We start from the raw sequence: 27,330 nt of genomic DNA, 5'->3' as shown, positions 1-27,330 counted from the left end.
GTGATATGTGTGTGCATCAATCCTTTGGTCCTGCCAGTGTAAAGGCACCAGAGTAAATTTTCCTCGAATACCTTTGGTTTGCTTAAAAATGTAAAATTATATAAAAGTTTTACTTTGATGTGAAAAGAAGATGAGACAGATAATCTTTAAGAATTTGGATATAATAGTGGTCGATAGCAGAATGATTAGTTTAAAAAAACTACCTTGTTTTCATTTTAAGTCTAAGCTACTTAGGAATGGTTTTGACACTTAAGACACTAAATATATTGCTCTTACGATGTTTTATCTGTTGGGTATTAAAAGCTAGAGTTGTTTACTATTTTCTTTCTAATTCTTCTGTCATTTTATTGGATCGGGCCAACAGCTAGACATAAAGATTCATAATACAAGTATGAGACTTTTTTTTTGTGCCTCAGACTGCTGCACTTTGTGAATTGTTTTGTTTCTTGAATCATATAATTTCAGTACCTCACCTTATTGGATGTCATTTGTTTGCTTGAAAGTATATATTGCTTCAAGCCTATCCTTAGCTGAAAATTAACTGTGTATTTGACTTGGTACATGCTGATGGTGGAGCATCTATAAAAATACTTCCATTAATTCTTCTAAAAAGACAGTTTTGCCCTTCTCCTGTAACTATGTTAGTTTAGATAGATAGTTAAAGTTGATTAGCTGGTGAACGCTATGTCTTTAGGAATCTCCACTGAATTTTCTTAGATTATAACATCTGCAAAATAGGTTTGGGGAAGTATTATGGGGTTATTTTTATTCACTCTTGTAAAGTGGAATTCTTAAAGTAGAAAAAATAACATATGATATCTTTAATAAATTGACTGCAGATAAATTGATGGGAAATTAGTATACAATACTACTTCAGTACAGATCAAAAAATTCAGAATGTAGTCTTCTGCCTCTCAGAGTCCTCTCTCTCTGAGGCCTCTGGACCTTAATTAATCTTGATGTGATTTGATATTAAAAAAGAAGTCAAATTTTTGGGTTTAGTTAGGTGATTTAGGTAGAATGATAGTACTCTCAAACACCTGATTAAATATTAGCTGTAAAGAAAATAAATGGTCGTTGATAATGATAATATAATTGTAATCAGTACATTGTACTCAGTACTCTTGTGAGTACAGTGCCTAATGGACGCCGCATTCTGGTATCATACAATTAGTACATTACTCTCAAAGATGGAGGTTGTTTCCGAAAAAGCAAAGCAGTTTCTGATGAGCATCATTCATCTTTCTCTGCAGCCACAGTATCAGTACTGTGATGGGTGTGCTGTGTTTCCCAGTGATCTGCTTCCCTATGTAAACTATTTGAACACTTCTGAAAGATTTTCATCATATGTCAGAGCTCTAAGGGAAATGCCAGCAGGAGGTGTGAGAGGCTGTATAAAATATTATCGAGCTTTAATTTTTAGACATCTGTATGACACAGCCAATTAAGCAGATGAATAATCCTTTCCATACAGCAACAATCACATCTGTCCTCTGTGGATACTAGATACTCTAACAGTCAGCTCCTGGACATCTAATCCCAGCAAACAGACGTTATCTTCTGTATTATGTATAAACCTGTTTCTCTGTGCCTATAAATCAATTCTGATGAAAACTGAACATATTATTTTTTTTGTAAGTATGGAACGGAATTTAATTATTGTTGTTTAAGAGAGGGCTATGGTTTAGAATCTGTAATAAATTTCAGGTGGGGAATGAATTAAAATAAAAATAATGCATTGTTAAAAAAAAAAAAAAAAAACATGACCAGGAGTAATCTGGACATTTAAGAAATTTAAATTCTCCATGAGGAGAAATTGCGACGATGGTAATGGAAGGACTGTGCCTGACTTCAGAGGTCTTTGGTTCATGTAGGAGCAGGGCACCAACAGCAACCAGAGAGCAGGGATGATGTCAGTCCCTTCAGATGGGACCTCAGGATGCAAAGGGTCTGTCATGGTTTTGTGATTTTCGGTTATTGGTATTCCACATCATAACATCATGTAGTGGACATACCTACTTCTCAGAAGAGAAGGACTACTACAGTCCCCACGGTACTTTGCTCCTTTGTTACCATTTTCCAGCCGGAGGGAAAAGATAGAAGCTCGCAGTATAAAAACTTGCAGATCACGAGACCTCGTCCCTTTTTTCCGCCGTCTCTCATCTTGGCAACACCTCGCTCTCCAGCCGTCTTATCGTCAGTAGTAGAGTAAGGCCTACCTTGATTTTGGGACATTCTCTCTCTCTGTGTTGGATTTATCAGCTTAAATTGTAATTATATTGTATTATAGTGTGTTGTTTTGCATTCCGATATTTTATTTAGTAAATTAGTTTGTTTCTCCTCAGATTGTTGCCGCTGTTCTTTGCTCTCAGGGCCATCTTCCTACCCTTTTTCCCCTTTCCCCTTTTCCCGGGACGTGGGCCCTTGGGTCCCCCGTCCCCTTTGTCACGGAATCGGGCCTAACGCCCGTAAACCGTTGACAAGGGTCACAACATATATTGGGCAAATTGGGGCCCGATATAGTGAAATATGAAGATTTCAGTTTTGTCTTCAGGTTCCTTATAAGCAAGGTCATCTCTATTTCTGGTCCAAGTTCTGTAAACGTGAAGCATCAGAGACACAATTGATTTGTGGGGCTGCTTCTTTTGGTTCTTGTCTAGGTTTAGTCCCTAATGGATGACTAGAGAATGTTTTTTTCTCTGAAGTAATGCAATCCATTGCATTTGAGTTTGACATTGCTCATTTCTCCAGCTTTTTGTCATCATTTCTTAAGAGAGGTGTGACTCACAACTGAATGTAAAACTTGTGCTGTGAAGGAAAGACTTGAGTCAATTTTTAAAGCCTGTTTATACCAAAGTAACCTTTTTTAGATGAAGACAACAAGGCTACTAGTTTTTCATCCCATACCAAGTAACACAGGATTTTTAAACTGTACAAAAGCCTGCATCTGTGCAGCTGAAGTACATCCTAACTTTTTATGCTGTTTCATGTCTCCTTGTTACATATTTCCTCACAAGTTGAAGGATTTTGCTTCACTGGAGTATCCTTGGCTATTCTAGGTAGTCTGACTCTAATCTGACACTCTACTAAATGATGAAATACTGTTAGTGGCCTGGAGACTCCAGCAAAGCGTTCTCTTCTCTGTGAAACTTACTCCCTCTGGTGGTTTAGCTGGGACAGTACTTGGAGAAAAGTAGAGCTCACAGGGAAAATTATGAATGCAGGTTTATATTCACATGAAGGTAATGAGGCTTTTTTTCTTTCTGTCTTTTTTATGAAATTTGTAAAATTATAGTAAAATCTTATGATAAAATAAAATTTTGTTCAGTCAGTATTTTCACAGAAACACTCAGACATCATTGCAGTGAATACAAAGAGCAACCTTCCTGTATGGCACTGAGCTCTTCTAGAAGTCAGTCTCATCTTCCTTTTAAGTAATCCTTCTATTCGTTATATTATTAACTTGTATTTCCAAGACATCTGCTTACAGAATTGAAAACATATGTATACGAGGACTACTCTGAAAGTAATGCCTATTTCATTATATTGACCAGCAATGTCAGAGGCCTATGCTGGTGATATGGCAGTAGAGGTTGAACCTTCCCTCCAGTATTCCATTACATTTTGTTGCCTTTTGGCAGATGGCAGCAGAGAGGCAGTCTGACAAAATGGTGTCTGACATGGAAGTGCATATGAAGCAAAGGTGTGCCACTGAATTCCTCCATGTGGAAAAAAAAAATGGCATCCACTGACATTCACTGACACTTACTGAACATTTATGGAGACTGAACTGCGAATGTGAGCACAGTGAGGCAATGGATGGTGCATTTCAGCAGTGGTGACAGCAACACTGGGTCATCTTCTCTAGTGCAGAGTTTTACAAGCATGGCATGCAGGCTCTTGATTATCACTGGCAAAAAGGCACAGCTAATGGTGTTGACTATGTTGAAAACAGTATTTTGTAGCTGAGTGTTATTGTGCTATTGTTTGTAGCTGATGTAGTTCCTATGGAACAAAATAGGAGGCATTACTTTTGGAGTAACCTGCTTATTTCTCATATAGCAGTTTATGTAGATTATTGCATACCTTAAAATGTTTCTGACTGAGGTCAGAAATATCTCCTTACTGACAACACTATTGTTGTAAAGCCAAGATGAAATTTCTCTCTAACTTTCCATTTTTGGCATAATATATAGTATGATTATCAGAACATATACAGTTTATGGAAAAATAAAATCTTGCTTCAGTTTATCAATGCAAGACATGTTATGGTCCAGTTCTTACTTAGTAAACAAGAACCTGATATTTTAGATTATGACATTTCGCAGGGACAAAACATTCTCTATGCTGAATATGGCAGAAGGCTTTGAATAAGCTAATTTTATTTTCTGGTTGTGAGCTGTAGTGAAGGAGTTCTGCAATGTTAGAATTGAAAGAGGAGCTTACGAGGCAAATGAAATTGACTTGGAAACATAGGAGACACACTGTATAGACAAACTTTGTATGTACCAATTAAAATGTTTCTTGCATGCCGAACATTGTAACTCACTCAAACAAGCTTCTTATAATGCTGTGGGGAAATACTGTAACCTCTTTGGTTTAGTTCTCTGCTCTTGGTAACCCAGTGTGCTTTTTCCCAGTCTTGGCGTCCCACAATCATCTCTGTATCCGTTTTGTTTTGTTTTGTAAAGGGCGTTTAATGAAGCTGGAAAGAAAGAGTTGAAACTTCCCAGATGGGCACTGTGAAAGGTGTTTTTAGATTGGCATTTTACATGAGGCACATTCCTGGCCTGGCAAATGGCATTAAAAGTTACTGCCTGTCAGATGAGATGAAGTGACTGACTGTGTATGTGCATGTCCCCACTGTGAAATAACACATTAGCCTAAGCAAGGAAGGAAAGAAAGCAAATGTGCAGGTATAAGTTTGCAGCTGCAAGATAGCAACTGCTGAGATTGGCTTGTTTGATTACTTGCAACAATCTGTAAAACTCCCTTAGAAAGTAAAATGAAGGCAGGAGTAGGAACAAAATCAGCTTGTGTCTTTTGAATGTATGAAACTTCAGTAACTGATGCTCAGGCTCTCTTATCATCTCTGGTAGGATAAAATACTTCAGGACTCTTATCCCATTCAAGTCAGTGCAAATTTTGCCATGGCAATATAAACAAATGCTTAAAAGGCATGCTTCTATCAATCTATGGAGATATCTTCTAGTAGTGTACTGTCAACTGTGTTCAAGTATCAATGGATACACAGCTGTCAAAGTATATATAGCTAGAAAGTATCAGAAGTTACTCAGCCTACTAGATGATGGTTTTTGTTTCTACATTTCAGTTCTGGTCTTTGGGCAATAATATTTGTGCAAGAATGCAACTATCCATCCAGGATAAACAAAGAAAGACTTTTATTAATTCAGTGATTGTGGTGAGCTAATTATGAAAGAGGACAAAGTTAAATAAAAATCCCAAGAAAAATTATATTACATCCATTCTATATGCTTCCATTCATAACAGTGTGTATAAACAGGAGGGGGAACAACTGTTCTCGAGGGTGGATAGCGATAGGACAAGGGGGAATGGTTTTAAACAGAGACAGGGGAGATGTAGGTTAGATATTAGGAGGAAGTTTTTCACTCAGGGTGGTGACGCACTGGAACAGGTTGCCCAAGGAGGTTGTGGGTGCCCCATCCCTGGAAGCATTCAAGCCCAGGCTGGATGTGGCTCAGGGCAGCCTGGTCTAGTGGTTGGCGACCCTGCACTTTGCAGGGGGGTTGAAACTCGATGATCTTTGAGGTCCTTTTCAACCCAGGCCGTTCTATGATTCTATGATTCTACGCTGTACTCATATTTTCTAATAATACATTTCTATAAATAAATTATTATAAATGCCATTCTGCAATTACAGTCACGTTACTGATTTCATGAGCAGCACTGTAATTACACTGGGGATTCATCTTTAGCACGTGAATAACAACTTGCATCCAGGCAGCTCAAAAGCAACGCATTTTTGAGTCGTATTGCAATAAACCTAAATATTGACTGTTATTCCAGTCTTGCCTGCACCAAAATTGTCCAAAGCTGACTGTTCTTGAATGGATTTCATTTGTTCTCACTTGTGAGGTTATATTTTATTTCTCTAGACTGTCATGTATTTTTTCATTTGGCTATCTTGTAATTGCTAACAGTCTAGTAAAGTCTTTATTGTCTGCTCAGTTATTCTAGCCAACAGTACCATTGCATTACCACAGTTTGAACTTCTGTAAAAGACAAGTTTTAAAAAAACTACTGGCAAAAACAGTTATGTCTCTTATTTACTAGAAATCTTATTTCTTGCATGCAGCAAGTGTTGGAAATGAGCACTAGAAGCGTTAAATTGTATTGTCTGGCTTAGCCCAGGGTACTGACATAAATAGTCGATCAAAAATTATGCTTTTTTAGAAAAAAACAGCATCACCTTTTGCTATCACAGATAATATGGCTGTGTAACCATGGGAAGAGCATGAAGGCAAAAACAGAAATCCAAAGACAATTTTATACATCTTATTTATACCTTTTCAGTGTAGGAAAATGCAGATGTATGCCTATGTGTCATAAAAATACATTTCTATAAGAAATGTTATTACAGATTACGTAGTCTCAAGCAACTATGTGATCACAATTTACACACCCAACTTTGGCAATTGAATACTACTACTGAAGATCCACACAACTTACTCTTTATGATTTTCAAAGAGTGGCTGAGACTAGAAGGGACCTCTGGAGGGTTTCTAGTCCATCTCCTGCTCAAGCAGGGACACCCAGAGCAGGTTGCCCAGGACCACATCCAGATGACTTTTGAAGGTCTCTAAGGAGAGACACTAACTAATTTTTCTAACACAGAATCATAGAATGGCTTGGGTTCGAAGGGACCTCGAAGACCATCTATTTCCAGCCCCCCTGCCACAGTCAGGGTTGCTAAAAGCTAGATCAAGCAATAGATCAGGCTACCCAGGGCCCTGTCCAACCTGGCCTTGGACACCTCCAGGGATGGGGCATCCACAGCATCTCTGGGCAGCCTGTTCCAACAGGCTTACATACTTGTGGCATTCCAAAATGCACTTCTTATCTCTTGGTCTGACTCTGTCTGCACAAAACAGTCCATCTCATGGCAGAGTGTTCTTAAATGTCTCTCATATGTTTTTATTTGGGTGTCCTTAAATGCCTTTCATTATTGTAACTCTTTGCTGCCTATATGGTCTTGAAATTTCCTGCAGCAAGATTTCTATATGACAATTATTTTTATTACAACTAAATATGCTAAACTTATTTTTGTCTCCAAGATTCTGTTTTCTGTATTCCTTCTTCCGTTAGCAGTAACAGTACCTTTTCTTGGAAATTTTACATATGAAAAGGCTGTACGTGTCTAGAAATTACATTAGAACATAAGAATTTATAGTCATTTCTCTAAAGATTGTTAAAATTGTTATGTGTACACAAACCTAACAATTTCCAATTTCTTTGAGTTACTGATTTAGTCTATCACTAGCCCATAAACTTGTAGTTATAATGATATAATGACATTTTTCCTTAGAAGTATATTTATCTCTCTGTGCAAATAGATCTTACACTCACATGTGTAACGTGCGCAAAGACAGATTTTGCTATATAACAGCCTTTACCAGTGAATGCACATAGGGCTAATTTCATAAAAGATCTGCAAGTAAGGATAGCTGATGCAGTATTATTAGATAGAGTTATATTTGATGCTCAAATGTTTTCTGATGCTTGAAAATTTCCACACTTACAAAGGCAAAAGAAAACCCTATTTCTACTATTCTTTTTGCTTTTCTCAAGACCTTATGCACTAAGAAAATTTCTTTTAAAAAGCAATTGCAACAGAGCTACTACTGCTGATATAATCTGAGATTTATCCTGATTGATTTGTTATAATGATGAAAAAGGAGGGCTATACTTTGTCATACTTTGTCACCTCATTATCACTGTAGTGATTTTTTCCATGCTTAGTTCATATCTTCTAGTAGAAAGGAGGTAATAAAAGAAAGACCTTATAATACATGGTATAAACACAGGAACGTGACAGTAATGTTCAACTGACAGTTCAAAAAATAAGGGAAGAAGGGTAAAAAATCCTGACTCTAATTACTGGAGAAGGTATAGAGCTGCAAGCAAACTTTGCTGTCCACATGTCTTTGCCTTCAGTGTGAACAGAGATTTAAATCTGGAAGCTAAAACAGCACTCCTGACGTGTCTGTTTGCTTAGGACTTAGTATTTGGTCCTGCTCTCTGGAAAACAAGAGCTGTTTGTGTGGCATCTGGTTTCTTCCTAATATTCAGGGAAGAGTTTTGTTGCTCTGTGGAAACTGTGTCTACCAATGCTTTGAGCATGTCTTATTTGTAAATGTAAATTTCTACCACTGTCTTTCCCTTCCATAAATCCCAGGTCACATAGGTGAAGCCCTGCACCCATAGGATATGAGCAGCAGTACTTTCTTCCTTGCAGCCCAGTGTGGTCTGGAGGCTCTTGCCTTCTGTTTTCTCTCATCAAGAAAGTGTTTTGCTGAGGGTGTAGCTGGACGGGGAGAAAACTGTGGCAGGGCTGTTGGTGAAGGCCCATGGCAACTCCCTCTGCAATTCACTTGCCAGAAGCACAGCAGAAGGATGCCCAGGCAGGCACTGCTGTAGTGAGCGGTGTGAGCTGCTCATGGGATGGCTGTGCAGGGGCTGAGCTTTAAGGCATTGTCACCATGTGCTGGAGGTGAGATCAACCAGCTGTTGTTTGCTGGTCAGGGGACACCATACATTTCTTGATGCTTTTAAAGCTCTCCAAGTAATATGCATGTTTTCAAAAAACGTATGTTAGTTCACATCCTTTGTAATTGAGTTTTGCGGATGTATGCAGTTTGGGATTGTTAGCTTGCAAGAGGGAATAATTTCCAACAATAAAATTTGTTTTGTATGCTGTTGCAGTGGATGAACCAAAAGCAGATTCATTTCTGAAGTGAATAAAGACATGGATTTTCACTTGATAAGAAGTTACTATATGACTTCAAGAGACCTGTGAGATTGAGCTGTGTAAAGTTTGCTTTATCAGAAGCAACAACAGCATTTCAAATGTACTGTAAGAGAAATTCGTTAGTAACTTACATATTTTTATCAAGAATAGATTGCCTTGAATTTCCAGATCTTCCTGCTACTAGCTGCAAAAATCCACACAGATATGGCCCCAGAAAGCCAAGAATTTGCACTTGCTAGAGCCTGTAGGTGGCCTGATATAATAAAGAGGTCTGTCCAGACACGCATGATCTATCTCAAGTATGTTACCATCCACTTCCTGCAAGAAGTCTCTTTTAAAGCCAGAACGCCCTTGGACACACGTCCAAATGTATCTTCCAAAAGTTTGAATTTCGGTATCTTAATTGCAAATGTAGCTGCTTTAATGTGTGTTTCTTGACATTTGCATGCTAGATTGCTATTAACTTGAATTGCCCATGCTAGAATCTCTTCAACGTTTTCATAGAAACAAAATCTGAATAAAAATTGAGATATTTCTTACAAGTATATGACAGTGGAATTTGCCATGAGAGTGCATGATTTTCCATTAACAATTCATTTCCAATCAAAATAATAGAAAAGGAGAGATTAAACATAGCAAGTATCCTTAGTCAGGCATTTATGTGGCATGTGTTCACGTGATTACTTTTTGCCTGATTTAGGTTGTAATTTTGGTCTAACTGGGATTTCCAGTGGATGAGCTTGAAATACAGAACCAAAGAATAATTCCAGGTTTGATGATTAGGATGTCCGTATACAGAGGTATTGTAAAGTTTGAGTCCCTGTTGCTATATGAAGTGGCGAGGGTCAGATAAGTGAGATTAAAGCACAAAGACAAAATCATGTCAGCACCAGGATTCAGCAGACTGGAACCATGTTCCAGCAAGGCAGAGACAGTGCTTCTGCCTGGCTTGCAAAATAGGCTTGTGCATAGTAAGCGACTGCCAGTTTGTGCGCACATGAGTGTTTCTCCTTTATTCCTCTTTCTTTTTTTTTTTTTTTTTTTAAGGGCTTGTGTGTCATCCTGTCGTAGAATGAGGAAAAATCTGGAATCCTAGAGAAACTTAGAAGCTAAAAATAAGATTCTTTCACGATTCTGCTTACAGAAACCCTTTTCCTCCTGCTGCTCACCCTTGGAATTAATTTGAGCTAGCCACTGCTCACTGGGGACCTATTTTACATTAAGTGATGTTTACAAGTTTACTTTTCATCTTTTGGCCCTTGTTTAGATAATGTTAAAAGAGAAAATTCAAGTTAGGAAAAAAAAGAATGCGAGATTACAGGTGGAACACATGGAAGATTTTTCTTAATAACTTTTAAATTTATATTTCCCTAGGCTCTAACCTCCAAAATGCTTGTACACAGGCATGGGCCTTTCCAACACTGATTTAGGTATAACTTAAATAATTCTTCTTTTCCATTTTCGATAGAGGGGATGAAATCAACACACAGTTATGGGATGAACTTTGCACAGAAGTTTTTTTTTTTTGTAATTTTTTAAACGTTTTTATGAAGAGTTTACCACTTTTTAAATTTTAAGAATGTAAGCTTTTTCTTTTTTTTTTTTTAATCTGAAGCTGATAGCACTATAATGAGAATAAACATGTCTTTATGGTCCAAAGAGGGCATTTAAAATGCAGTGTTCCTCCTACCTCCTGCTATGGCAGGTTGGCTGACACCAGTGGGAGAGAGATGGTCAGCACTGGAAATAATGTGAAAACTCTCTGTGTATCCCTCTTTTGTCTTGATAAATTCACCAGCATGGCCCCTTAGTTTGTGTATTGTTCAATTTGGTGAAAACTCTGTTACTAATAGCAGGAAGTCAAAAGCTGTATTGCTGCTTCTTGCTGCATTCATTCTCTTCACCAACCTACAAGCAAATTTTGCTTCTAACATAGTCCTAGGCATCATTATCCATAGATGAGGTGGATAAATATGAACTCTAGTGCTACTCATTAAAGAACAAGTAGAACGGGTTGCAAATTCATCTGTAATATGTAATCTTTTACTTATTTTAAGTATTAAAATTATAAGTTTACTTATAACTGTAACTATAGAAGTTATCTTGCTTTTGCCTCACCACTGCTAAAGGGATGGGTTAGGTATTCTCTTACTAGCAGATAGTTGTCCAGCCTCTTTTTAAAGACCTGCACTTGTGATTCTCATAAAACCTCTGAGGCAACTTTTCCAGTGCATCAATTCTCTTAAAATTAGAAAATTTCTCATTTTGCTTTTGCAGGCATAAGCTCACTGATTCTTGACTCATAGACTTTGGTCTCAGGGGACAGATTATTCCCTTTTTCTTTTTTTACTTCTCCAAGCAGCTTTTTACGTGCTTGAAGACTGGCATTATTTATTGTTCAGCTTTATCTTTAAGCTGTCAAATCATCCACTCTGTTCCAGATGGCCAAGAGCTGAGCCTCCTGCACACGTGCCGTGGCTTCTGGCAGTTGCTGGTTATGGATCGTTGCCTCTGGGCGGGATCGGCCTCCCGACATCCCTGTCTCTATCATTCTGGCAGCAGGGGGGCTGCCTTATGTCTAGGGGAAGCGCAACTCAGCCAGCAGCCCTCCTGTACCCCTGGGCCAGGCGAGGTCCTGGTGGGTGGTGCCCCCTGTCGCTAGATGGCACCAGCTGCACACTGCACCTAAGAAATAACGCCTGAAGGGGCCAGTTTTCAATTAGGGAAGCTGGTCTCTCTTTCCAGTAGCATATGGATTAACTGTTTGTATGGTAAACAATTATGTACAGAAGTGGGTTTTTCTTCATGCTGCTGTGCAAGCTTCTTAGAGACTATAAACTACTACTACTACTACTATGTCCACTAAACTACTACTACTACTACTGCTTCCAGTAAACTGCTACTGCTTCCAGGAAAAACATTTATGAGAAATTTAACTCCATTCTTACTGTAATAAGTGCCTCAGAGTACCTGTTAGTTCCTCTCTGGAGCCCTTTTCATTTGAGATCTACGGAAAAGAGTAACCTGTAACGTCTTGGTGGAGCAGGACAGCTGAATATAACTTCTAGTTTATTTAGATTTGTGCTTTTATTATAAATATATATATGGTATGTACTTTATTTCTTTGTTATGCATTTCACTTCAACATCAAATGTAACGGCATGTTTGAGCCAAGCCAATGCACTCAAATAAGCCTCGTCAGCTGTATAAATAAAAATGTACTCTATATTTGACTTCCTGTCAAATTAGGTGCCAGCATTTCTTTCTGACCCCAGCAGTATCCATTTCCCACCTTCTTCTCTGTATTCTCTTGCACTATTCAGTTGAACAAAACAATTTCCTCCTTCTGTCCAATTTTTTTTTTTTTTTTAACTTGGGAATGTATTTTAACAATGTGTGAGTAGGCCTGAGATATAGTCTAATAGGCATCAAATATGTACCAGCCTCTTTCTATCATCACAACAGTAACAACAGCTGCTCTTGGCTTCTTTCAGAGAATTTCTAGATATTCAGCCTCCTTTTAGTTTGAAACCTATCTTCAGTTCTCAGAGCATTTAAATTTTTCCAGTAAGTTTCTCATAGGCCACAGGAGTAGAGAACAAGTAGAAGAGGAAGTGACCATGAAATGTTTGAAGAGATGGTGTTTTGTGGGGGTTTTATTGAAGTGTTTGCTCAGTATATTAAATATTTATATAGCCCTGCAGTCACTATTAATCCAAATAGTCATGTTTTCTCTAGCCTACCACAGATTCCTACCTTGTAGTCACCCCCTCAAAATTAATCAAGGTGAATATATGGAGTTGTCACCACTGGAAAATAGTTTATTATTTTAGCAAATAAAATCTTTTAGCAATTCTATTTGTGCCTGACAAGAGCTGGGTGACAAGAGCTGGATTAATATTACACAAGCTGTAAACATTTGCTTTTGCAGCTACACAGGTAAAAGAGGCACATGGAGGATCAGATGATCAGACCATCCTGTATTTTCACTGGTAAAATGTGATTTCTTCAAAACTGAAGTGTTATATGCAAAGAGTTCACTTTTTGGTCTTAAAAATCCTTACTTTTCTGAGAACATCAGAGGAATAGATTTCTACTTAATTTCACATGACATGCTGATAGAGGTTTTTGGAAATGCATTATTAATAAACTACAACTTCTTATTCTTTGTATTGGTCTACTTTTCATTTTTCTTCCTATTTCCTAGATCCTCTCTTCTGTCTGACATGTGTCGTTTTTTCCCTTCTCTTTCCCTTTCTGTTCCACACTCAAGAGTCATTTGAAAGATACTCTCTCATTTTAGTTGATGGAAATGTTTAGATGGAAAAGAAGCCAGCATCAGTAGTGAAAGAAGTGTCTTTGTGTTCACTCTAAAAACTTGAAGTGCCATAATACAGTGGAAAAGCAATACACAATATAGTGGAAAGCAGTGTATAGTGAACATAGTTGTCTGCATCATCATTTATATACAGTAAGACTTCAGCTCCTCTCTGTTTATCAAATAAATGACTGCCTGCTGTGTACAACTGCTGCCTGTACAAGCCTGCATTCAGACTAAAATTAGGAAAGAGGTATACATTCTTACTCACTTCAGAGTTGCAGAGAATCTAGCTGTGGATATTGATAGCTAAGCTATCAAATTGCTTTTGAATTTAAAACAGAGTAAAATCACATACCAAATACTACTTTCTTTGTAAGAATGGTTAGTTATAAAGCCACTAAATACAAGCTACAAATTGGCAGCTGAAAGTTTATTTTTCTTGGCTGAATTCTAAGGATTTTTTCAGCCTCATACCTCTCTACTTAGCTAAACTGTATAAATAGTGGTTAAATTCTTTTATATTCAATCAAGTAGCTGCCCCTTAGAATTAGTAACAATCCTGAAAAATGTACTGTATTTCTGTGTTTTAGTTCTGGAATGAAACCTTGCCAGAAATGTACCTCTTCAACATTTGTCTTTTTTATAACCCAAATAACAGTTAGGAGATGAAAACTGCATTATCCCAGCAATGTAAATTACAGACTTAGAGCCCGAAGGATTCTAGAACCAGTGGGGTGTAAACTGACCCTGCCAGGGAAAAGTTCTGTAGTAAAGAGCACAAGAGAAAATAAGAACTATGTTTCCCTGCACTAAGGCATTGCATTGGAATATCAAATAGTATATTTGAATATCATAACTTTGTGACTGTATTAGAGGAGGGTGATTGGATTAAACCTGAACTGTTGTCTGTGCTGAAGCACTTCTGCCAGTCCCTGCAAGCATTGTGCAAGCTCTTTCTGAGTTTGGTCTGAGGGTTTCACATTCCAGCTACATACAATTCCCATTGCACTTATTATCACAGCTGTATTACAATAAGTTAATTTACATGGCAAGAAGTGCAAAGGACATATTGATCAATCTTCAAGATCAGATTAAATAAGGAAAAACAAACCCAAAACTAGACACTAAAGGAACTTTTGATAATGCAAATAGAGGAAATTTTATTTCTTAGAAAACACAACATGAAGTAGATCTGATAAGAAGGTCTGAAGCAGTTTCTGGCAGCATTTTATTATGTGGCAGTTCTAGACAACCTTTAATTGGTTATATTTCTATCTTCTGCTTAAAAATGAAACTTAATTTCTGAAAAGATTTTTAATGAACTGCAAAGACAACTACTATTTTTGAAAGGGTATTTGAAAGATGATTATGTATCCCTGCAAAGGTTAATTGCTAATGTGTTATCCTAGGCTGCATTTCAGAGAATTCACAAAGCTGTTTAGAAACAAGAATGGAAATTGAAAAACTGCATGTGTTCCCTGGCAATGCAGAGCAACAGCAATAAATTACTAAGTTGTGCATAAAATGCATAGAGGTTTGCTTCCTTCTCCATATGATTGGAATAAGTTCTTTTATAAAATCATAGGAGGGTAAATATGTTGATTGTTGATAATTACAGTCTTCTTGTTTCCACTTCTATATATTTTTTTACATTTTGGGAAGGTTTCACACTACCAAAGAGCCAGAGGTTATTAGCGTGGGCTTTGGCATGCATATCAGTATGCAGTATGCATATCAATATCTGCAAACTATATAGAGACATTTGAGGTAAAAGTTGGTTTCCTTTCACTAATTTGTGAGTATGTATTAATACATGTCAGTATCCATACAGCCACATGTTCAATGATATCTATAAAGCAGATAAAATTGTGGAGACTTTATTTTAGGCAGTGTGCAGGTAGCAAGTGGTCAGTTGTAGATCTGGTGGTCACCATTAGTCCTCCATTATGATACAGTGAATTTGAGGGCCACCAAAGCTTCTCTAAAGGGTGCTCAGAGTTCCATTTTTAAGAAAATTCTGAAAGTTGGATGCTCCACAAGAGTTACTGCAGGCTAGACACATTATTTATTTCTCAAGAATGGTGCTTGTCTAAGAATTACTTTTCTGCTTTTCAGGAAGAGAGTTGTATGACAATAGCACAAAACCATTTATTACAGTTACCTTATTTTCTCCTCTCCTGTATTAGCACTGATAAAATTAATTATTTTCTGATTGCTTACTGACTCTTTGTTCAATAGAGTTTTGTTATTATTTTTACGCTTTTAAGTTTTTCTAAAGAAAAATGAAGTACAGCGTGTGATATAGTGATAACAAGTACTTGGGAAAAAATGCTTCATTTCTCACCATCAAATCATTCCATTTGATTGTGAAGGCTTAACATGATGCTAATTTCTCCATCACATATTTAACTTTTCTCAACTCTGCCAGCAAGATGACGCTGGCTCTGCTGTCTTCCTCAGCACTTGTTCTTGGCCTGGGATAACAAAGAAGATATTCAGCTTTTGTTTTATCTGGATTTCAATAAAATCTTGCAAGCTTTGGTGATTAGGCTTCTCTATTATGAGTATATATTCAAGTAAAGTGTCTTCACCAGACTCAATAGTATGTTAGGAATTGAGTTAAACTCCACTTTTCCTGAGCCGTGTTTGCCTAATTACAGTACAGTGTGTGTTAATGAGGGTTCTTCCTAGGTATCTCTGCCTGATAACAGCAAGCAGCCCAGAGGCAAACTTCAGATCCCAGTGTTGAGAACTGATTTATTTCTTGTCTGCAATTAACAATTGGGCTTAAGGTTCTGGACAGAAAAGTAAAATAAGATTCTCTTTTGGCTTATATGTTAAATCCAGCTTTGCTGATCTTTTCTACTTAGGATGGAACTTAAAGATGAAGTATCACAGATTTATTATGCAGCAGATACTTCACGGTGTACAGAGAAAGAAGGCAGTGCTGTTTAAATTTACTCAAAGGCCTTACATTGGTTACACATCAAAGAATGGTCCACTGAGAGTGGGAGACATTTGGTAGGGAAAAAAGACAACAAAGTATGTCCAGCATTAAAGTTCATATGTTTTTACCTTTTTCTCTTAGGGTTAAAAGATCACTGTGTATTTAAATGAACTTTACCATCTTTATTTGATTGTTTGAACCTGTGAGAGGTAGTGCCAAAACTGCTTCATTTGTGTCCCCATTCATTCTTGTGTAATGTGTATTTTCTATAAAAAAAGGAAGAAAGAAGAAAACTTGTCATAGCATAGTTCGTGAAATACAGCTATTAATGATAATTCTGAAGAGGAGAGGCATCTTCTGCTACTAAAAACTTTATTACTGATCCCAAACAGTATTCATGTTCCAGGAAAGAGGGGGTAAAAACATTTTCCACAGGAAACTTTCCTTGGTAGATCTGCTTTGTTTAATCAAAAAAGCCAATGCTCTTGGCTAGCTCTCAAGACAAACATTGTGGTATCCCATGGAGCTAGCTGCATGAACATGCTTATATTCCTCTGGTGAAGGCTGTTACATGTCTTGACCTAAATACTATGGAGTAAAATAGTGACCTGGTTAGAAGTTGACAGATTTTGTTTAAGTGATTTTCCTGACATGTAGCAGTCCACTCACTCTGTAGCTTTTGGAAGGGCATCTGTCAAGTCACAGTACAGAGTAAGACATTTTTGTCTCCTGTCTAGCTGCAGCGATGACATCCAATTTGGAACTCCTTATGGGAGACTTTTTTTCCTGCCATCTGTGGATGCTTGAATATGTAACCCATGAAATGGTATTATGTTTAGCACCCAGTATGTATCTTTCAGTCTTTCTTTGGTACTTCTGTTTCAACTGTACATGTTCTCTCTTTCATTAAATAGCTAAAGCTCAAGTGGTTTAAATCTTATTTTTTCTTACTTGAAAATAGCATTATTCACATACCAGAAAGCTAAGTCATGTCTGGGATTTATTAAATCATTCAGCAAAGTTGACCACAGACAGTTGCATATAGAACAAATGCTGGAAGAAAAATAATCTCATGTTGGCGATGTTCGTAATACACACACAGACAGAGAACCAAACACTTGGTATTGTTTCTGCTTATGCATTGCTGTATTTCCTTTTAGACCTTTAACTAGCTTGACATTTTTGGTTATAGAAGGTTTGATCAGAGAAGAAATATGTAAGCTTAAGTCATAGGGATGATGCAAAAAAGGTAACTTTCGTATTAATTTGACAACTTGGTACAGTTGCTCTGGGTTATACCATGGTATATCTTTATTTACTTGATATGATATTAATGAATACATAAATTTAACTGCCAACTTTGTCTTATTCTATACTTTTTAAAATCTTGCATTTCAAGTGTATTTGCAAAATTCTGTTGCTGCAATTTTCAGCAAAAACAGCATTATTGATGTTGGAAATTTGGTTGGTTTTCTTATCTTTGTATCTGTTCCTAGTATTCCACATACCTGTGAGCTTTGCCACCTTATTTTATCAGCTCTTCACAGATAAAATGCTATTTGTGAAATAGCAGAAAAATTAATGAGTGTTATTCATCAGACAATACTAACATAACCCATAAGAAGTAACCAAACAATGTGCTTGAGAATTTCATATTCTTATAATTTTCTGAACATTAAACTCATTTTTAAATCACAAACAGTATCCAAAATTTGAGCAAAGGCAATGGAAGTCATTATTTGTTGTGTAACACTATAACCTGTAACATATGCATTACTTACTCTTATGAGTAAAAGAACATCAAATATAATAACTGAAAATTATATATTATAGAATTTGTTACAAACTTATTTCTGCTACAACATATCCTTTTGGTTTCATTGTTTTTTGTTTATATTGAGTTACAACCCAGGGAAATCTTTAAACTTTGCTTTGCCTTTTTAAAATTCTGTTGTTTGCACATGAAAGGATATTTGTTGTGCAGAGTAAGTGGTTTGTGACGAGGGTTGGCTAATATATTATTTTGTTTTAATTTTTTAGAGGACTGTGGGACATATTTCCCAGAAGTGAAAAATCATCCAGAAAAATACTTACAAAGATGCCCCAGTTCTGTAAAAAAGTGGCTGAAGCAACTGAAGAGTGCTGGGAAGATTCTGCTACTAATTACCAGTTCTCACAGTGACTATTGCAGGCTCCTGTGTGAATATATTCTTGGGTGAGCGCACTGTCCATGTCAAATTATATTTGCTAGACATCAGCTGGATATAAGCCTGAGCTATAGGAAAGTTAATTTTCCTTTCTTTATGTGTTATAAATTATTTGGATCTTAAGTTTCTGGTGGGTCTGTCTCTAGTAGTAGGGTACTCAAGACAAAGTAGTTCATGTTAGCTTGTGAGCTTCATCTGACCCACAGCACACATATCCTACATCTTTTCTGGGCATCATGATGGGTTTAAATGTGACTGGAAATATCTTCAGGCCAACACCTAATTGAAGACACCATCTGAATCCCAATTTTATTATATGTTTTTACAACGTTATCTGTGCCTCTCCAATCATAAGTGCAAGTAGTAGTAATATTTCTCTTCTTTTTGCATTAAATCTGCACAGAAAATCTTACAAATACTTCTTCCTCATGATGGCTTCCACAAGATGGTTGTGCATGAGGAATGTGCATTTGCAGATCGCAGCAGAGAAGATAAAACAGGTAGCTGATTGCACTTGGCAGTTGCTTGATATTTGCAGCTGCTGACAACAGCTATTTTTAGCTGTATTTTTACGAACATGATTGGTCAAGTCATGTTCAGTGAAATGCAGCAAAACTTACTCCTCCAGAAAGGAATTGATTAGTGATGCTAATGGCTAGGGGGGTGACATGGTGAAACTATTCAGAAAGTGAATCAAAGAAACAAAAATAGTGCAATGTGAGCCAACCTTGACTATCTGGATACGTAAGGGAGGAGCAAAGTGAATACATCAGCACAGTAAGAAAACCACAGGTAAGCTGGAAACCAGAGCAACCTCCCAAAACCAGTCCCACCAGTATCACCTGTCTTTTGTGCTCTCTGGGCTAAATGCTAAATGGAGCATCAGCTGTGCCAGTTCTCACCGCCTTGCATGAATATTATACATTGTCATTTGAGGGGTAAACCTACTTCCTTGCAAAAAACAATTCTCCTATTGAGTAAGGTATCTGTAAATTAACTTTTTAATATAGATCTGTCTAGTGGTTTTCTGAAGGAAAATTTGGTATAAAACTAAAATCTTTAGCTATATATAATGATTTTGGATTTCTTTTCCTTGGTGAATTATGTTTCAGCAGTTTTCACGGAATCATGGAATCATAGGGTTTGGAAGGAACCTTTAGAAGTCCAGCCCCTGACCCTGCAGCTAAAGCAGATTCCCTACAGTAGGTTACACAGGAAAGCATCCACACACATTTTGGTTATCTCCAGAGAAGGAGACTCTACAGGCTCTCTGGGCAGCTTCTTCCAGTGCTCTGAAGGCAGCAGTAGAGATCCTGCTTGAAAGGTGGCAGAGAAGATTGGTTGCCTCTCAAAAGACAGAAGAGATGCTCTGCTAGAAGAATATCATATCACTTTGTCTCTTTTCTCATAAGTGTACAATGTTCTAAAATCATGTTTTCCAATGACTCATCCAAACTGGCTTCAAAGACATCTTCTGGAGTAACAAGTACTCCACTGTCCATTAGACATTATTGAAGTAATTTTTTTGTCCTTAAAGTAATTCTGAACACTTTGTTACTCTTATGTACTCCCTGCTTATTGTATCAAACAATGAATCTCCACTTTCCCTAGCTGCTTTTTGTACTACTGGAATACAGTCTAGGTTCATATATATCTTATCTCTTCTCTTAACCTTAATTTTGCCAGGTTAACTGCATTTTATTTCTTTACATCAACCCTTGTGAATTTCCTTTTCTTAAAAAACTGTTTCTTTTCAATTAATCATTATGAAAATATTACATCCAAAAAAAATAAGGATAAAGATGAAAAGCAGAGATATGTGTGAAGTTTTAACCTCTTAAAAATAATATCCTTATCTTGGAACTGTTACCTTATTTGCAGTTTCTTGAAAAAGTTCCCCTTTTGCAAAGAAATTGCTGTCCACCTAAAATCAGCACTGAGAAATATGTGCTTAAGTGTATGATTAATTACTTAAAGAGCAAAATATCCCAATTGCTTTCCTCTGCTTGGTCATCAGCTTGTCCTTACGCTGAAAGCCATTTTGGTAAGGAGAGAGGGAGTGTAAGAGAAAATCTAGTTTTGAAATAAACTGAAAACTATTTCCTAGGCAGATCACACGCATACCACTGGGATCACTGTATAAGGCATGTAAGCCTACTGAAACAAGTGGATGTTCATTTACAAGAAGCAATGTCATTGTCTGACTTTTCAGGCTTTACCTACTAGTAAAATGTTGGTCAACTTAGCTGAATGTTGAAGTGTTGTTAGGAGCACACCTAAATGCAAGTCTGTCATCATGTAGTCACCAAAGGTGAGTGTCAATTCACCTTTTCATCAATGTTAGCCACTTAAAAGCTTGAAATTTTTGAAGCTGGTCATTTTGATTCCCTTTGTGGTTACTGGAGAGAAAATGCTGGACATCATCCTTGGCAATTCATTCTGTACCATAAAATAATGTCTGAAGTAAGTGGGATGAATTGTGTAAGCATGTGGAAATTTTTCCATTAGCTCTGCCTGTGGTATAGACCATGGTCTGTGAATTCAGCATGTAACTTTTAGATGGCTGCAGTTAGGTGAGATAGGTCCTACTCTTTGTCCTAGCCATTCACTGTAACCACAGATCACCACACCAAGCACAAGCAGTAACTGGAACAAATTTTATCATGAATGTTATGTAGTAATATAAAAGCATGTTTAGGTGCTCATAAAATAAGTAGCTTTGCAAATGAAATTTTCAGTGATTCTAAAAAGGTCATAGATAAGGACCTTTTCCCACATCTTCTACAACAAATCAAGATAAAGTTACCCGAATCTTGTGAAAGACTCTTCACTGTGTTTTGAATTTTTTACATAACGAACAAGTTATTGTTCCTACAAGTCTTTGTCATGTTCCTGAAGTGTTCACTTTATTTTTAAAGTTCAAGCTTAACTTCCCATGGAAACATTGTTTGCACTGTACGTCAATACAAGAAGCTTACCTTTGTTGATACTTATCACCTAAAAAGATGCACATCTGTTTGTTCAACTTCTGGAATCCTCCAAACAATTTTGTACAATTTGTCTTAAAAAGGTTTACATATAGTCACAAGTTGAATAAGACAAACAATACTATCACTTAACTGGAGGAAGGAAAATTAAAGGCTTTCAATATTAAGGCCAGAATGTAACTTAGAGCACAAAATAAAAATCTGAACGTAACCTCATAGGGAGAGCATTCATATTTTTAGTTAAGTTACCTCAGTCTCCTGGAAAACTGTAGGTTATTTGAAAATGGCACGGTTAGCTAGTTTTCTTCCAATAAGCTTCTTCTACCATTAATAGTATTTTAGTGCCTCTATTTATCTTGGACTTGCCATTTGTGACTTCTACATTCTTGCAAGAGTATCTGTCATTCTTCAGATTTTGTAGGTAATACAGTCACCCAAGCAAAGAACCATTCCTACAAAAATAAAATACCTGTCTTAGATGAAGAATGTTTATATTTTCCAATGATAAATAATAATCACTCTCTAAGCAACATTTGTCTAATTTGTTTTAATAACTTCAGAATATGTAGGTAGCCATTACTGTTATTATTTCTTGCTGAAGCTCCCAGCTGGATGATGTAATAAGTGAGGTCAAAGAGAATCCTTAAAATAAAGAAGACCTTCCTACAGTAGGAAAAACTGGCACCTCCAGAAGTTCATCTCATGGTAGGATAGGCGGCATGAATGTTCCCCAGGGTTCCCTATTTTTTTCATATTGGCTTTGTAATATTCCTGGCTTGTGTATAGGTCTCTGTTTTTTTTAACACCTTCACATGAATGAGTTCCATACGTACTGTATAGAAATGTTCAAACCCATTTGAATTGATGGGTTTCTCATAGTTCAGATATCAATCTGTATTTTGACAGACCTTATGAACTTTGAAAAATCTGAATTTAATGATGGGATTCAGCTGGGAGATTGAGAATCATATTTGTTGGTCTTTATGAGCCATATGTGAAGTGAGGATTTTGTCAGAGCAGTCAGTGGATTCTGAAGAAAAAGTTCAGCTGACAAAATGGCACTTCAGACTCAGGGTATATGAAATCACCCTTCACTAGCTGTATTAATTAGGCCTTTTAACTACAGTGTCATCCTAGATACCTGCTAAGCCAGCGCATACATATGGAATAGATACCAGCAATATGGACATTTTCATAGAATCATAGAATTAGCTAGGTTGGAAAAGATCTACAAGATCACCTAGTCCAACCATCCACCTACCACCAACAACTCCACCAACAACCCCACTAAACCATGTCTCCCAATATTCTCCCAGTTTTCATTTAAGTATCTTTAGTCTTCAGTTACTTCCTATTCCAGAAGCCAATAAGACTTTGTAAAGCATGTATAGTCTCAAGAGTAGAAAACAAATACATATGTGTTCAGTTTGTAAACTCTAAATAGGATAACTAGGGGAAAATTACTATTTTGTCTGTGCTTTATATGATCTAACTGCTAGATTTGTTTTATTCTCCAGTCTGTTTTCCTAAACAAATGAAGCTCATGTGATCAGGCTCTGCTTGTTTGTTTTGTCAAAACTTTCACAACTTTTGGATCTGCTCACTGCTTCAACTAAATATGTCACAAGGATCTCATTGGCCTCTAAGTTATGAAATTTACAAAACAAGTATGAGATATATCAGATTGAATATTCTCCTGTATGTGGTATCATAGCATCATAGAATCATAGAATGGCTTGGATCGGAAGGGACCTCAAGGTTCATCAAGTTCCAACCCCTCTGCCACAGGCAGGGTTGCCAACCACTAGATCAAGTACTAGATCAGATTCCCCAGTGCCCCATCCAACCTGGCCTTAAACACGTGTCCAAAATAAACCTTTTATATCAGCCTTCAATTTTTCTCTGAGGGCTGCAAGCTTTAGCTTCTTCCCATTAGCTCCCCAGACCAAGGGAATGAGAAGAAAGAAGGCAGAAAAAGATAGTTTTTCCCTTTCTTCTCAACAGGACATGAGTGATGATCTTTGACCCCTGGTGGCTTCACCGAACCTCAGAATTGAGATATAGAGCTTTTATCAGCTTTCTGTGCAAAATTAGCATGAGGATTAGCCTCCAGAAACTTCAAGTCTTCACAGTTTCCCTTGGGGGAATATATTAATAAGGCAAACCAACAAGAAAGCATGGTTTGCTCCACGAATGGAAGTTGGAAGCCATGTTGGAGATAATAGTCCATGCAAAAAAATGCTAGATGAGAGGGGCCAGGACTATATCACCTATGGCCCAGCACACTTCTCCAGGCTATTCCTGCAATAATTAGCTCTGGTTGCTACAGTCTCATTAGTTCAGAGGTCCACAGAAGAGAACTGAGAAAGTCTCAGTCTAAATGCTATTTCCACTACAAATGACTACTTACAATTTTAAAATTGTGTTTCCCTCCCAGAGTCAGAAGCCAGTGGTTAGAAAACTGTAGGACACTTTTGGAAATAGAAAGAGAAAACATAAATGGTGTCATTAGTGTGTTTCTGAGTATATGGAACCCCTAAATCCAGATTTAGAAAAAGAAATACAATTTGTAAGTAAATCACCTGACTTCACGTATTCCTACTGTATAAAGAAAACACCTCATTTACGCTTTTCTATACAGGAAAAAAAAAGTGACAGAAGAGGATGCTTTAGTGAAAACACTTGTGCTAGTTTCTTAAATCCTCAAGTACAGGCACTTTAGTGAATTTAATTTCCTTTGCTTTCCAGAAATGATTTTGAAGAGTATTTTGATGTTGTGATCACAAATGCTTTGAAACCTGGTTTTTTCTCCCATACTCCAAATCAAAGACCTTTCCGAACTCTTGGTAAGTTGCAGTCATGACTTCCTTCTCATCTTCTTACATCTGTTAAAAACAAAAATTGAGAGTACAGAACTGAACTAATAGCCTGAACAACATATTTTGAAAATTTAGCTGTGTGAATTAAAATTGATTCTCCACAAGACTCTTGTAAAGATATTAGTAAAAAATTCTCTTAAGACTGAGGAGCACTGCGAAATTAAGATTTAGAATGAAAAGGCAAAGCTATGACAGTAATTAAAAGTGGTATTGATGCTCAGATATTGCATCATTAATGAAAAACTAAGAATCTTATTCTTTGCAATGCTGACACGGTAAAAAAAAAAAAAACATACCAGAAACATTTAAAGAATTTAAAGAATGGTACAAATAAAATTGCAGGGTTAGAGGAAATTATTTATGATGGAAATCTGACAGCATTAAATGTCTTTACTTTGGTTAAATCACAATAGAGTAGGCAAATGGAAGTGCCACTGTACTCAATTCAGTCAAAACATTCTGAAATGTTTGACATTTTTGACAACCTAACGTTATCCATTAGGTAATTAAGGTTGTAAAAATTGTTTACAAGAACAGTCTTCGTCAAACTACAAATAAGAATAGAAACATAGCTGAAGCCAGTTAATTTTTCCATATTCTTGTAAATATCATAGTGATTAAGAGCCGCTTAAAAATTAATCTTTGCATCTAAAATAGGACACATTAGTATACATTGAACTCTATTTTAGCACTTTATGACAGTAAAATCAGCTGTTCTAGACCAAAAGAAAAGTTGACTGTGTAACTTTTATGGTAAAACTAAAACTAGCAGTGGAAATATATGCTGAAACTGCATTTTAATGTTTCTTCTATCTATATAGGAAAGAAAGTAATAAAAATGTTAAATGTAGTCTTTAAAGGATTAATACAACTAGGAAATTGCAAGTTGACGATTCTAGAAAAAATAGAGAACTATTACTATGAAATTGGGAAAATAAATTATAAAGGGTAAAAAAGGCTCACTCTGCAAACATTTTATTTTGTTTCATATCATGCAAACTGAAAATAAAACATAATCCACTTCGGATATTTTAAACAATCTTATTGGCCTCATTTCCTAAGGAAATCCTGCTGTGTCTCTGTTGGTAATCCAGCTAGCAACGTTTGAACCTGTTGGTCAGTTTCAGTAAATTCAACAGACAGGCAAAAATTTTTCTGTGCAAAAAGGTCAGAAGAGAGGAAAAAGACTTTAAATTACTGTCTCCTTTGAGAAATATTGTGTAGAATTAGTTTAACCACATTATGTGATTGTAAGTACCAATTTTTATGAGGTTATTTCTTTCTTCAGCATTCAGACTAAAACAGCATTCCCTGGAGCTCTCTTACTGACTCACTGGTTTTCATTCACTATATTCTGGCGTTGCAAAGATGCTCCAGTGAGGATTGGTCACTCATTAAAATGTTGTATCTGGAGACCTTACTATACAAATAGATGAGTGGCACAAAGATATATATAAGGAATCAGATATATAATAAGCTCAAACTACTAACCTGTGAGTGGACTTCTTTTTAATAAATTTGTATTTTATGGACAGTTAATGGTTTCTTCTGAAAAACCAATCTGATCATTAAAAGCAAGGAATTATGCTTTAGAACAAGCTGTTAGAGATACAGTTTGAAATAGCGGAGTGCTTGTTTAAGAGTATGTGAAGTTTAGTCAATAGGAATAATTATGTGAGAAAATGTCCAAAATAATAATACACTTTTATAATGTATCTTTTGCTGCCCTCCTTTTGTGTTCCTCACAATAAACATACGGCTTCAGGGCAGGCACTGATAATTTCACCCCTTTGATTTGCCCAGCTATTACAAGGTCAAATGTTACAAATGTTCTTAAGGCACAAAATATGGAATGTGTTTTTAATTTCAAACACCTCAAGTGTTGCACTGTGAACTGGAGATGAATGCCATTCATCCATAAAAAGATTTTTGCTGCAGATTTACTAAGAGGAAGTCTTTGAAGCTTATGGAGGAGAATAAATTCTTTTCAGTGAATAATTTCAAAAAGGTGACTGTGTTCAGTAAACATTTGAAGGAGAACAAGAAGCAGGACAATGTGACAAAGAAGTCATTGTCTTGAAATGTGAGATCAGATAACTGTTGCACAGAAATGATTTTGGTTCAGTTGGCAAATAATTTTAAAACTAATCCATTTAGAACAATGAAGAATGATTTTAACTGCAGTTAAAAATGCATCACTATTTCATGTGAGTTTCAAGCTATGCATCATTTAAAGAAACTGAAACAAAATTTGAAGTCTTAAGAGAATCATGTAACTGCTTTTTATTAAACTGAGGCACTGAAAAGCACAGTATTTCCTTATTTATTTTGCACAGTCATCTTTCAAAGCACCATCCTGTTAAATGAAGAAACAGTTTATACATATCTTTCTAGCTTTCATAACAGCCACATTTAATTTAATCTGGCAAAACGGGTTTTGTACTTAAGTGTATCTTATGTAGCAAAGCACATAGTTTGTGAGAACAGTGTTATGCAAGAAAAGATTTACTCCCATAATACAAACATCCCATAATTTATATCAGATACTTGTTATTCAGAAAGTTACTTTTTCTTCTACAGAGAGAAATTCTTTAATTGAATCATGGAAGTACTAGTAACATCTTGAGCTATTAGATCTAGGCATCTGGCTGATAATGTTTGTGTAAATCCCACATTGAAAGTGCAGAACTTTCTACCTTTCCTTTCAATGGCTACATCTGGATTAAAAATAATATAAAATTCCATGGTGGGCTTGAAGGAATACAAGTAGCAAATATAGCTGTGGTTCATCTGATAAACTGCAAAACACCAAGATTTCTGTAACATTTGACAGCAGAGCTTTCCGATTATCACATCACTTGCTGATGAATGTTAAATTACTGTCCTAATGGCCAGTTCTGATATTGCCAGTTATATTTTTTTGGAATGCGGAGTTAAAATGGAAATGCTAAAGATAGCCCTAACTTCCCTGAAAACCTT

The 27,330-nt window shown here is 36.5% G+C and overlaps 1 protein-coding gene across 3 annotated transcripts in view; it reads left to right on the top strand.

Moving 5' to 3' along the window:
- NT5DC1 (5'-nucleotidase domain containing 1) overlaps positions 1-27,330 on the top strand; it is a 138,707-nt gene that overhangs the window by 71,911 nt on the left and 39,466 nt on the right. For all 3 annotated transcript variants that reach the window (XR_002437385.1, XR_002437386.1, XM_021392840.1), the window contains exons 7-8: positions 18,319-18,493; positions 24,221-24,318. Coding sequence is in view for 1 of the 3 variants with exons in the window: in XM_021392840.1 (XP_021248515.1) it covers positions 18,319-18,493; positions 24,221-24,318 (273 nt within the window). In the remaining 2 variants the exon portion in view is untranslated. The remainder of the gene's footprint in view (positions 1-18,318; positions 18,494-24,220; positions 24,319-27,330) is intronic.

Source organism: Numida meleagris, chromosome 3 (assembly GCF_002078875.1).
Source record: "Numida meleagris isolate 19003 breed g44 Domestic line chromosome 3, NumMel1.0, whole genome shotgun sequence".
Classification (NCBI taxonomy): Eukaryota; Metazoa; Chordata; class Aves; order Galliformes; family Numididae; genus Numida; species Numida meleagris.
Note: the sequence above shows the minus strand (reverse complement) of the source record. Positions and strands in the feature narration are given on the sequence as shown.